Consider the following 13,514-nt stretch of genomic DNA (forward strand, 5'->3'; position numbering starts at 1 on the left):
AATAAAAAATACATAATTCGAAAACTGACCCATTATCAAACACTTTGTGCTTAATTGTTTTTGACAAAGATGATACTGAACTTAGCATGAGTTGTTAGGAAAGTGACACCTTAGATTGCCCTGTGAAAACATTAACTTCATGGTATGCAAAGGATTAACATCAACAAAAGTTCGTTTTATTATCATTTCTTTGTTCAAACTGTCTTGAACCATTACAATCACAATAGGCATACACGGATAGAAATTACATGCCTACCCATGCTAAAATAAGCATAAACTCTGAGCATACCCTGAAGAAAGTATTTCTTAATTCTATACCGCTTTATTTCAAGAAGTTATATATAATTTTATGTCAATTTCAGAATTGCAAAACTTTAACCCTCAAATTTAGGCCAATTGAATATGATCAACAGGTCATATAATTGGTTCTTTTAAAAAATAAACTTCCCGACCCAAATATTCCAGATATTTTCATAAAAGTAAGTACTTGATCTTCAAACGTTAGGTTTGCATACTAAACGGTACGATATAATTACTAGAGAGCATGTTATACGACGTTATCTTTGAAGCCTACAATCATCGGACTTACGAGCTTTGACACATTACCGTTACATCGACCCGCTTTCCACCAAAATAGAAGCTTAATGTTGTTAAAAACATAGAAAATGTATTATATAACGTATTTTTTAACATTAAATAATAACGTTATTCAATTAAAGTGCATTTTTTTCAGCTAAGGGCAAAGTTTGTTGTAAATAACGAGAGTTTGATCATTCAAAGGATGGAGAAAAAACCAACAAAGTTAAATTATAAAAGGACATTTTCTAATGACACCTACATCAAAGTTAACTAATTTCTTTCATCAAAATTATGTACCAAACTGAATAAGTCATCACTACATCACTTTGAGCATCCGTTGATTATCTGAATTCGTCTGTATTCCGTACGCAGGTGCTCCAAAAGATAGGCAGATAGCCTAATCCAGATGCGTCACAATGATGAAATTTGATAAAAGTTCAGAGAAAAACTCTTAGTACCATATAACACCCAAGGTTTCTTATTAATACTTACTACGTTTTTATATGTACCTAATAACACCCAGTTGTTCTTATTAATACTCACAACGTCTTTATATGTACCACTGGATCTTTTAGTAACACCCGGCTCAACCATGACAACAATAATGACAAATTTGATAACAAATGATATAAACATATGGATGTGTATTGTTATTCTGTGACAATGTAACGACCTGTAAATAAAAAGAAAATCAAAAACATGGTACTCTGACAGCATATATAAATTATAACAATATTTACACTTGTCTAATGCAAACATAAAGTCATTTCATAGTAGTATTACTGATAAAGTAAGTATAGAGTTGTAAATCTAACCCATAACCTTTCATAGTAGTATTACTGATAAAGTAAGTATAGAGTTGTAAATCTAACCCATAAGCTTTGGTTCTCAATTTGACTTTATGTCACTTTTATCATATAGCTGATCAGGTAGTCTAATATCTAAGTTTTTATTGTGTTTTAACTATCCTCATGGAGATGGAACCAGAAAGACGGGCGCTCCAAATTCAAAACTTGTCATTTTTATTCTCATTCGCTAACCTTAGAAACAAAATTATGTATGTTTCATTTCAAGTAAAAATTAATTCAACAATTATTCCATCTTTTGATTATCTTAAACCGAATGATAATAACCCAAATTAATGTCAATAAAATAAGCGAGAAAGGAGTGCTATACAAACTGCTTTATGAAATATTTTGACAATGCTATCAAAGATTGTATAAGATTGGAGGTTTAGAAAATTAAGCTAGTTTCAACTTGATGGTAAAATGCAACAAACTAGACTAAGCGTGAAACTATCATCAGTAAATAAAAATTGTCGTGTTCGTCGACTGCTCTCTTATTTTCGTCCCATTACAATGACAAAAAGTAGAGGACGAGAAGTTAGTTTACAGGCTATTATATCAAATACAAATAACAGAATATAAAAAAGAAGATATGGTATGATTGTCAATGAGACAACTTTCCACAAGAAACCAAAATGACACAGAAGTTAACAACTATAGGTCGACGGTAAGTACGGGGAAATGTGACAAATTATCAAGTTTACTGATACACATATATATAAGATTTACTTACCTAAAATATATAAATATAAATATTGAAACGAGTAGAAACAACAGCGATATAATACTGAAGACAAAATAAATATCCGTCATTATACGGGCAATATGACTTTCATATTCATCAGGAGGAGGCTGAAATAGAAGGAAGAGAGTTGATTAGTATTTCGCGTTACATTGGCGTTATTGCTTTATATGATTTTATATTCAGAACTATTCCATGTTGGAATTATTTTAGTAGATTTCTCTATACGAATTGGATTTTGAATAAAAAAAAAAGCTTATTCACCTGTGGAAGTGTTATTCGCCGCGCTTAACGTCACGTGCTTTTACATCCAACGTTACGGTAAAATGTTTCATGTAAACTTTGTTTTTTGGTATTATATGTTTGTCTTAAGGTGGCTCGTGGGTACAAAAATTTTAGCAAAAAATTAAACCTTATTTTTTTCATTACAAATTTTATTTGTTACACTATTAGTTGTTACTTTATGATCTGGTACAAAAAATAACCCAAAAAAAATATTTGGTTTGGCCCCAGATTACTTTAAAAATTGAAAAAGCTCCAAATTATCTTCCTTTGGTGCAAAAATGCCATTTTTTTGGCCTTAAATTTGAAATATCTTTTTTAACTCATCGGTGACCTATATTTTTTATTATTGTTTTCAAATAAGCTGTACATAAACTAAATAATTGTAAAATTTAAGCGATTTCTTATATTAGGTTATTTTTTTATTTCGATATTTCCTCTTTTTCTCCTATTAGTTCAACAGAAAAAAGGACATTAACAAAAAATGTATGCTTCTTCCAGAGGCAGATTTTAGCTTAAATGAACGGTGATCCCATTTTTTTATTTCATTTTTCTTTTAAGTATATGATAAAGTTCATTTATGAAAAAATATAGCGAAATCCTATATTAGAAAAAAAAATCATTTATACCCAGGAGCCCCCTTAAGGGCATACGATACAGTTTTGATCCTGTTTTCAGAAGTTGATGAAAATTTGCATATAGGCTATTTTGTACCTGATTAAATCAAATATGTAATAAAAAAAAATACTCTCATGTGCTACTTTTTGAGTAAAATGGGGTCGAAATTTTGTATATTTGCTCAAAATTCAGATTTCCGGACGAATTTTCTTTTTCAAAAGAAAGACATACTTTTTTTATTTTAAAAAATAAACACAAATTGTTTTTTGTTAAATAATCGATAATTTCTGTATGTTATAAGTATCCTAAAAAATTATGCAATTTCTAATCAGAAATAATACATATTTATCAAATGTTCATAAATTGAGGAAAAAACGTAATTTTTTGATGCATGTTTATCAAAATTAAAACAATTCCACTATTTACAGTTTTATAAATTTTGGGTCACATAAGCTCCTTGCAAAATGAAACAAATTTTGGTGCATGACGATACAATGTGCACTTTCTTTTAGACTATACAAAAATCGAATGATTTTGATAAATAACGTTAAATTTTTTCCAAAAATAACTGTAACGATAATTTGAGACCTCTGACGAATCAGGATAAGGATATTTTGACGAATAACGGTAAAATTTTAATCAATTTGACGCTAACGGTAGCAGAAAACGACGATAACGGGCATTACTCCCCTTATTATTAAGCGTGCAATTCCAAGAATAAAAGATGCGTAGTATAAGTGAACAAATCCTCCTCAAAGACCAAAGGAGAAATCAACGCAGTGACATAGGTGATAAAGCCTTTTGCAACTTACAATTGTAACACTTTATACATATGGAATCTAGACGAAAAAAATTCAAAATAGATAAATAGAAAAACCAGCGGTTTAAATCAGCTGAGAGAATTCAAGTCAATGCAATTTCTTCTTTCTCTATGACTTTAAAGTTCATCAGTTAAGAAAAACGTGAGGAACAAAATAGCTTAGAAGTTTTCAAATTGTTTTCTGAGGGATAACTTTGTCAAAACCAATGCTTCTCTTCCGTTTCAGATTAATCTTGGTAATAAGAACCATTGTAAAATTTTAACATAGAAATCGGATTAAGTTTCTTTGTATGAAAAATCTGTATTTACTAAATTGAAATGCATTGAAATAAAGAGAAATGATTGTTATACAGGAGAAATTGACGCACATTTAGCATGAAATGTTTAATCGAGAAGCAGAATGTTTCAAAGAAGAAATAGTAATATATTCTTATCTGATTTGAAGTTCGTGCTTCATTGGACCAATTTGAATTGTAATCGATCTTAATTATGAACAGACAAAGGAAAGAAGAAACATGTTAATGCTATCAGTTTCCGAGAAAACATTTTCAAACTTATTACAGAAGACAACATGATTTGATAGGGTTCAACTTCACCTTGTATGTGTTTAATAGCTAGTGCATTTATAAAACTTTAGTTCTTTTGTTTCTACATTTTGCTTGTAGGTTGGACTATCTTCATTGGAATTTGCTTATTTTTTTTATGTAGTGCTATGAAATCGTCTATAAAGTATTGCAACAGATTTCATAGTTTATTACTTATAAACCATTGGGTATGAATTAAAATGATGCGAGTTGTAAACCAACGAGACACCAAACCTACGTCATAACGACATACCAATAAAGACTTTGACCTCAATTTTCGAAAATGTTAAGAATTCCAAAGATTCTACAAAGGTGCCATATTTTAAAGACCTAAAGTTTTAATAATGTTTTCAGTTGTAATAATTTAAGAAAACTTACAAGTGTTGACATTGGTACATCTTTTGGTATAAAGGGAAAACATGCATTGTAATCTGTCCTCGACCAGTTTCCGTCAACGTAGCATGTTTTGTAGGCAATAGCATAATCTGCAAAATTAGAATAAAAAAGATTAGTATAAATAGAACAGAAAAAAAATGTCACTACCCTTTCACTTATTTTGTTGTATAAATAAAAAAAAATGTTTATTATATCTGTATATATATACAAATGTATAAATAAGTCTAAATTGTAATAAACGTTCAAACCTATGATTGCGTTGGATTAAAATCGCAATTTTTATACGTGTGCATGTTTAACAAATTTCGTGGTACTAGATGGGTCTAAATACAGCACAAACAACATTTTCCAAAAGACCATCAAAGTAAAAAAAGTATATTTTGACTAACAGGTCGAACAACGGATGTTCTTTAAACCTAATGACTGCCATTGACGATTCCCAAATAAATAGATCACCAGCTGTATCAAAATGGTTCTAAATTATAAATATGATATCAAACAGAAAACAATAAACTTTCGGAAAAGATGGTATATCGCATACTTGAGATGTAAAAAAAAATGTACATTATTCCGGATTTCGACAATTAGTATGTCTCAACAGTGATATTAGGGATCGAAACAGTATTTGGAAGGCCAACTAATTTACCTCAATTTGGGATAGAATAATAAATTGTTTAATTCAGATAGCAGGGACTTGTCAGCGCAAATGAAAACAAAACTAAATCTCCATCAACTATTGTTAAAAGTGAAATCCTGGAAATAAATTATAGGTCTGTTTAATATATTTCCTTGGAATATTGACCAAATATGAAGAATTGGATCTTCCATCGCTCTTCTCAAAACAGTGATATTTTGAGTCTACTGACGAATTGTTTGGATAGTGTTTGTTTGTTCCATGAAAACAAAATTAAGAATTGGCGATATTGGGAGCTAGATATATTATATAGACATGTGTCTATTGTTGAAGCCCGTATTTTGACCTTTAGATGTCCAATTGTTTCTTTGCCTTGGCCAAGTTGGGTATCTGTCTCTTTTAAGTATACCCGATATATTTTTTATATTGTTGATACATAAAGCAAGTAGGGAGACTCTTGATGAACAATAGACCAAAGCGAAGGATAAGAAGTTAGAAATGTATATAATGTATCATTTATGATAGAAGCGGAACCTAACCTGTATAAATGATTAAATATAGAATGGAAGAAATTAAAAATCATCAACACATCAATGAAGATTAAATTTGAATGAAAAAAATGGAAGATGCATGCGAAAATAAACATTTGTTTTGCAGTCAAATAAATTGAAGGATAAATTCACAAAAGGAAATTTTCTCATTTGCAGCTTAACGGACGAACAAACTTTGCCTTAAAGCCAACCATTACCTTAAATTATGTCTTTTGAAAATATTTAGAAATTATTAAAGTGATAACAACCATAACGAGTGTCTTTTCTGTAGAGAATATTTAGATATTTGTGAGAATTTTATTGATATTTATATTTCTTTACAATTAAAGATGTTTATAAACTTAATGGCTTACAAATTCCCGGAAATATAATGGAGGAAATCGAACAGAACATGGGAAAATTTACCGGGAATTAAAGAATTAAGGTTCATTCTTCTCACCATACAATGAATGCACTGACTACAAAATTTGCAGTTAGCGACTCAACTATACAAAATAAGAAAAGAAAGACTTTTGATTCGATTTGATTTTGATTAACATATACACTATGCGCGCGCGCGCAAGAGAGAGAGAGCAAATAAAGAATCATACATGATACTAGTCCAAATACGCACGGTTCCCTTGTTTTTGTAATGGAAATTTCAATGTCAATTTAATAGTTGTAATATCTTTTTCGTTCAAAGCTGAAAGTACATTTACTAATTTTTTATCTTGGAAAACAACAACAGATAAATGGAATTAATTCCTCAGCATTGCGTGAGTCTCTTGTTTGACTGTTTGACAGTTGGCTTTAAATCCTTATAATTTGTAATCATTACCCTTACACAGCACATGTCAATGCTGTTTGGAACTTACTGGCAAAAACACATGAACCAATTAACGTTCAAGATTTGTTCAATTATTTCAACGATTCCAAACTTCAAAGAATTCAAAAAAGCTTCGTTATAAACGAAACAAATATTTGTAATTCGACTGAGGAAACACTGCGAGAGGTTTAATATAAGATGATTTGGAAACAGATGATCATGGGACGATGATTTGGAAACAGATAAGCACGGGACGATATTCTATGAATGAACTTATACAAATGAAATTTAGACAGGATGGTCTGATCTGTAATCGTCTATAATATCGATGTATATTATTAAAGACAAAAATAAACATTTTCGTATAGAGAATATCATCATATAGCGGGAAGACAATTACAAACATAATTGACAATTTTTATATAAAACATTAATATATTGATCCGAAAAATATTTAATTTGTTCCATGATCACTGGAAATAATACGACAATTCAACACACAACCTCCCAAGTTTATCATATAATTGTTTCTGTTTAAAAAATAAATCTCGTTTGAAGTCTCGAAGTGATTGCTTGTAAATCTGTATAATATCCGTACTCTCAAAGGAACAATCATGAAACAATTCCGGCGATCTAGTTACAAAGAGAGAGTAATCACATCACAGTCCGCATTAGTTTTACACAATGGACGCTTAAAATAGAATGATGTTTCTACAATCCTTTTTTCGAGTAGGAACTAATACATTTAATGCACGAGTGGCGAAGAACCGTGAAGGGGATTTCATTTCAAGATTCAGCAAAGTCTAAATGGATACTTTTTCATTGTCAACTTCTTATCATGTTTTCCTCTTTTTTATTTTGAAAATTACAAAGAAGCATTTGTATAAAACATTTGTAAAAGGAGAAGTGGGTCAAAAATCAAATATGTTCTTTTTCTAAAAACAACCACTGTCCCAGGTTAGGGGGAGGTTTGGGATCCCGCTAACATGTTTAACCCCGCCACATTATTTATGTATGTGCCTGTCCCAAGTCAGGAGCCTGTAATTCAGTGGTTGTCGTTTGTTTATGTGTTACATATTAGTTTTTCGTTCATTTCCGTTAGTTTTCTCGTTTCAATTGTTTTACATTGTCTTATCGGGGCCTTTTATAGCTGGCTATGCGGTATGGGCTTTGCTTATTGTTGAAGGCCGTACGGTGACCTATAGTTGTTAATGTTTGTGTCATTTTGGTCTATTGTGGATAGTTGTCTCATTGACAATCAAACCACATCTTCTTTTTTTTATAAAACGCATAATAGTATTAAACAGAAAACCCCCAAAATATTTTACTCTTCAAGATAGATAACAAAAAGTCCAATAATACAGAACAAGATCGAGAAAATTGGCAATTGGAACCATTGATAATTGACTGTCATACTCCTGGCTTTTTTACAATCATTTTACACATGAAAGTGGTGGGTGTAATAAGTTCTGTCGGAGCGTGTAACCTCCCACATGTATGACAGATTTGTCTTAACATAGAACTTTAACAAAACAACACAAGTTATTGAGCGGTCAATCTTATACCAAACAGGTGTATCACATTTATCGAACGTTATTTGAATGGTTTTACTTCTAGGAAAAATTGTCAATATATATAAATATTTATAAAGAACAGTATTATCGAAGTATTTTAAAAAAAACAGATCTTAATATCAGCAAAAGAGGGGAGTATGACTAAACCTGTTAAATCGACCCGGGCGATTTAGATGGAGATCGTTGAAAAGCGTTTAGTGACCGCATAAAGTTAATTTTGAGAAGCATTTCATTTTCTTTCTTATTAGTGTTCTTTTTATCTTTCTCCTGATCGAGTTTTTTTAATAGTCTTTGGCAAAAAAATATTTTCTGATTACAAAAATTCAATATGAACTAAAGTGCTATGTAAGTCGGATAATTACTGCTGTTAATGTATACCTTGTATACCTGGTGGAAATCAACATTTCACGCATACATAATGTGATTTGACGCATCAGTCAATGTGATTTGACGCATCAGTCAATGTGATTTGACGCATCAGTCATTGTGATTTATCATATCGAACAGTATGATTTGATATATCAGTCAATGTGATTTGACGCATCGGTCAATGTGATTTGACGCATCAGTCATTGTGATTTATCATATCGAACAATATAATTTGATATATCAGTCAATGTGATTTGACACATCAGTCAATGTGAATTGATGCATCAAATGAATTGAATAAAATGCAGTCAAATGGTTATTTTTCTGGCCACTCTAATAAGAGACAAACAGAGAAACAAATCTGTCACAAGGGTATATATATGTGACCAAATAGTGTTAAAGGGTCAAATGCTAATATTTAATATACATAGAGCCTATGCTATACAAGTACAAATTATAAGACTTGTAGATTTTTGATTATTTGAAATTTGGAAGCTTAACATTTGTTTTTCTAAACTATTACAGTCGTCATATTCTGGTGATTTTTTTTATTTTGTCTCTTCGAACAGAACCATTCATGTAGACAAGAATATATTGTAAAACATAAAATAAAGTATTTTTGAAGCAATAACATAAAACTCCAATATAAGATGATATTGGAGAATTACTGTGACAAAAAGGAAGTCAAATGCATGTCTCACATAAAGGTTTAATTATTTAAAACACCATTGATTTTCCCTAGCTCGTATGTCTTGATCTTTTTCTAATTTCGTTTTTGTCATTAATTACTTGATTTAATGAAACAAACTGGAAAACATAGACTTTGAAAGCCCTGACTTATTAGATAATACATTAAACAATATCAGATAAATAATTAAAGTAACCGGATACTTCCTGTCTTTAATAATAGATGACAACAAAATTGTCATTTAAGCGGTTCAAGAAGTTCGATATTATCCTTATATATACTAAGACATTATATGATTTAACATTCTTTGGCGCTATTTGAAGCCATTTTTGTATCTCACCCGAATTGAAAGATGTCCAAATCTTATGGTATTAGAATGAATAAAAGCCCAAATATAGAGGGAGGGGTAGAAAAGGCTTTATTATAATAATATTGGTTATTGAAGCCTAAATCTAATGGTATTGGTGAAAGAAGTCTAAATCTAATGGTATTGGTGAAAGAGTGCTAAATCTAATTGTATTGACGAAAGAAGCCTAAATCTAATGGTAGAAATGAAAGAAGCCTAAATCTAATGGTGTAAATGAAAGGACAAACAATCTAATGGTATTGAAGCCTACATCCATGGTATTGGTGAAAGAAGTCTAAATCAAAAATGTATTGGTTATTGAAGCCTAAATCTAATGGTATTGGTTATTGAAGCCTAAATCTAATGGTATTGGTGAAAGAATGCTACATCCAATGGTATTGGTGAGAGAATGCTAAATCTAATGGTATCACTACAAACTAGTAAAAGTCTGAAACGGCCTATATCTGTACTCGACTGTACTGATTTTTACTCGACCAGCTTGAATTGGTCTGAAATTTGCTAAATCATACTCGACTGTCGACACTTTATACGAGTCTGAACCATGCTCGACCTAGTCTGAACTATACTCGACCTAGTCTGAACCATACTCGACCTAGTCCGAACCATACTCGACCAAGTATTAACCAACCTAGACCTTGTCTTTGTTTCTATCAACTGAATTTTATCAATTTCGGAAATGATGTTAAAAAATTAAATTCGAACAACAACTGAAAATTAAAAATGTATTCAGTATAGTATTGAAATTAAAATTTCACAATAATCAGTCATAATATAACTTCAACATCTACATATATACATATTTACATCAATTTTGAAATATAAATAAAACCAGCTGATTAAATAATTTCAAAAATGAATTGTGACTAATATTTCAATGTTATTTAAAAAAAAAAGAAGATTTTTTCAGAAGTAGTTTAAAGTAACTGGACTATTTTCATCATTAACTTAAGCTTATAGATATAGGAAGATGTGGTGTGAGTGCCAATGAGACTATATTTATGGTGTCAGTTGAGTTTAAATCATAATGCAGCGATTTTGTTTTATAAATATTAAATAATAGTATTTAACGCATTTTAATAAATTTAAAAAAATGAGACTTTTGTTTTGTTTTAGAATTAAATATAATCCTGATAATATAATTCACATAGCAATCCTTATGGTATTGATGAAAGAGTGCTAAATATAATGGTATAAATGAAAGGACAATAAATATAATGATATTGATGAAAAAAGTCTAAATATAATGGTATTGGTGAAAGACTACTAAATCTGATGAAAGAAGTTTAAATATAATGGTATTGGTAGAGAGAAGCTTAATAGGGACAGAAGATAAAATTACATTGGATCGGGTTATTTAAAGTGCAGATAGTGCAATATTTTCCATAGACGAGACATCGACTTTAACGTCCCCATTCCGACAAGGAACACAATGTGTTGTTATAACTCATCTAAGAGGCGACAACCCATCTATGTCTTTTATCAAGCTGACTAACAATATAAATACAATGATTTAAGTATATTAAAAGGGTTAGAACTCAATATTCTCAAAACACATCCAATTCAGGAAGATGATTTTTACACTTTATTTCAAGGATGATGATATAATATCATACCATTGCTAGAAAGTTGTGTATTTTCTCTAGCTCAGGAAAATGTTTCACATGGTACAGTTTTAGAATTGCATTATTGGCGTATTTTTTTTATTTGGTGAATAACATTGTATTTTTGTGCCAAGTCATTCTATAAAATGTCCGTAATGATGGAAAGTAGAACACATGCCATTATTGTTATATATCTGATCATTCGATAACAACTAACAGCAATTTACTTAATGTATTGATCATTTATTGGTATGAATTAGGAGTTAAGGTATATTAAAGAGCGGTTATTATAGTAATAATGTCAGGTTAATTACAACACCCAGCTATTAACAATCTATTATTGGATTCAAGACGACTGTTGTCGCTCTCCACTAATGGCTATTAAATTACAATTCCTGTTCAGAGGAGTATTCTTACAAGCATTTGTGTTTGACCGCCACAGTTCGGAAGGGCTGGTAGATAATAGATATATGAAGATTTGGTATGAGTTCCAATGAGACAACTCTCCATCCAAATCACAATTTATTAAAGTAAACCATTAAAAGATTTAGCTATGGTCTTCAAAACGGAGCCTTGGCTCATACCGAACAGCAAGCTATAAAGGACCCAAAATACTGGTGTAAAACCAAGTCTGTTTTCTATTATTATTATTATTATTACGGGTAAAATGTCATAAACCAAAAGTAAAATTTGGATAGGAAACAGCCATTTGCATTGACATTGACAGTGGTGTCACCAGTAAAGTAAGATCTGCATAGCCTGACGGAACACATGTGATCTTCCACAGTTTTCTTGGGAGTTTTCTCTGTCTGTTTTTGTCTTTGGTCGTTTGCCATGGCAATGTAAGTTTATTTTCGATTTACGAGTTTTGAATATCTCTTTGATATCTTCTTCTTCTTTTTTAATAATAATAAGTTGCTAAATATTGTACATTGTGTAAGGGTGTCAACAGTTCTGTAATTAGGGGACCTGTTTGGCCAACCATGCAATTATAAAATATGTGTCCAGTAATAGAAGTAATACATTTTTTATAAATTTTCGTTTCCATTACCATGACCTCCGAGTTATTTTTGATGCAAGCGATCACCAATGGCCTTCGGTGCCATTTTCCTCTCTAACCACTAAGTGTTAATTGTTGCCGATTATCATCGGTTCTTAGAATTCATTGTAAGGTGTATGTGTAGATGGTACTTTGATTGATATGTTTGTTTTATATTGTATTTGTTTACAGTCTGTTTGATTGTATCTGAATCGCAGCTTCTGTGTGCCTCTTTGATCGTAATTATTGTGCATACAGAAAGATAACTAGCAAGTTTTTATTAGTGGTTAAAAAAACAGCAGAAAATATTAGCCCGTGGAAATTCTATAAATTGCAAAAGATGATAAAGTGTTAAGAGTTTATTATCTAATTCCTTTGCACTTCTGATTGCATTGACACATTGGTAAACAATTCTGAAAGAAGTAAAGAGATTTTCGTGCAAACACAGATTTTTAATCATTAAGTGGAGGGAACTGCCTCGTAGTTAATTAAACCAACAAGAAACTCGTGTTTTATCATATGACGACATGTAACCATATTACATATTGCCATGAGAATTCCAAAAAAAATAAGATCGCAAAGAATAATCAGTACATAAAAAAAATGATAAAATAAATCTGCATGAAACCAGAAGATCTATATACATTTAAAGTTATCTTCTCTTTGGTCGGATTTTTGTCTCTTTGACACATTCCCCGTTTTTATTGTCAGTTTTAATATAAACAAATTTTACAAAATACTTGGCATGCCATAAAAGTGACATATAAGTGCGTACTTACCAGGCAGGTCAACTGGAATTGGACATCTCACTGATATGGTAGAATTAGCTAGGGTTGAATGCCAACATACCACGCCATCAAACTCAGCATTACAGTATACCTCACCTAAAAGTACAAATATGTTATTTAGTTATAATACTTCACGAAGAGCAATGAAAACTGTAATGTGAGATTCATTTGTAGTATTCATACATCACCAAACATTAGAAAAATATATGTTATAAACGTGACGGGGTTAGCT

At 30.8% G+C, this 13,514-nt stretch overlaps 1 protein-coding gene across 6 annotated transcripts in view; it reads right to left on the reverse strand.

Moving 5' to 3' along the window:
• Nucleotides 1-13,514, reverse strand: part of LOC134706224 (corticotropin-releasing factor receptor 2-like) — a 113,908-nt gene that overhangs the window by 12,193 nt on the left and 88,201 nt on the right. For all 6 annotated transcript variants that reach the window (XM_063564968.1, XM_063564967.1, XM_063564966.1 and 3 more), the window contains 4 exons: nucleotides 13,274-13,378; nucleotides 4,849-4,955; nucleotides 2,158-2,276; nucleotides 1,123-1,252 (listed from right to left, as the gene is read on the reverse strand). In XM_063564968.1, coding sequence (XP_063421038.1) covers nucleotides 1,123-1,252; nucleotides 2,158-2,276; nucleotides 4,849-4,955; nucleotides 13,274-13,378 — 461 coding nt within the window. The remainder of the gene's footprint in view (nucleotides 1-1,122; nucleotides 1,253-2,157; nucleotides 2,277-4,848; nucleotides 4,956-13,273; nucleotides 13,379-13,514) is intronic.

This window comes from Mytilus trossulus, chromosome 2 (genome assembly GCF_036588685.1).
Source record: "Mytilus trossulus isolate FHL-02 chromosome 2, PNRI_Mtr1.1.1.hap1, whole genome shotgun sequence".
Classification (NCBI taxonomy): domain Eukaryota; kingdom Metazoa; phylum Mollusca; class Bivalvia; order Mytilida; family Mytilidae; genus Mytilus; species Mytilus trossulus.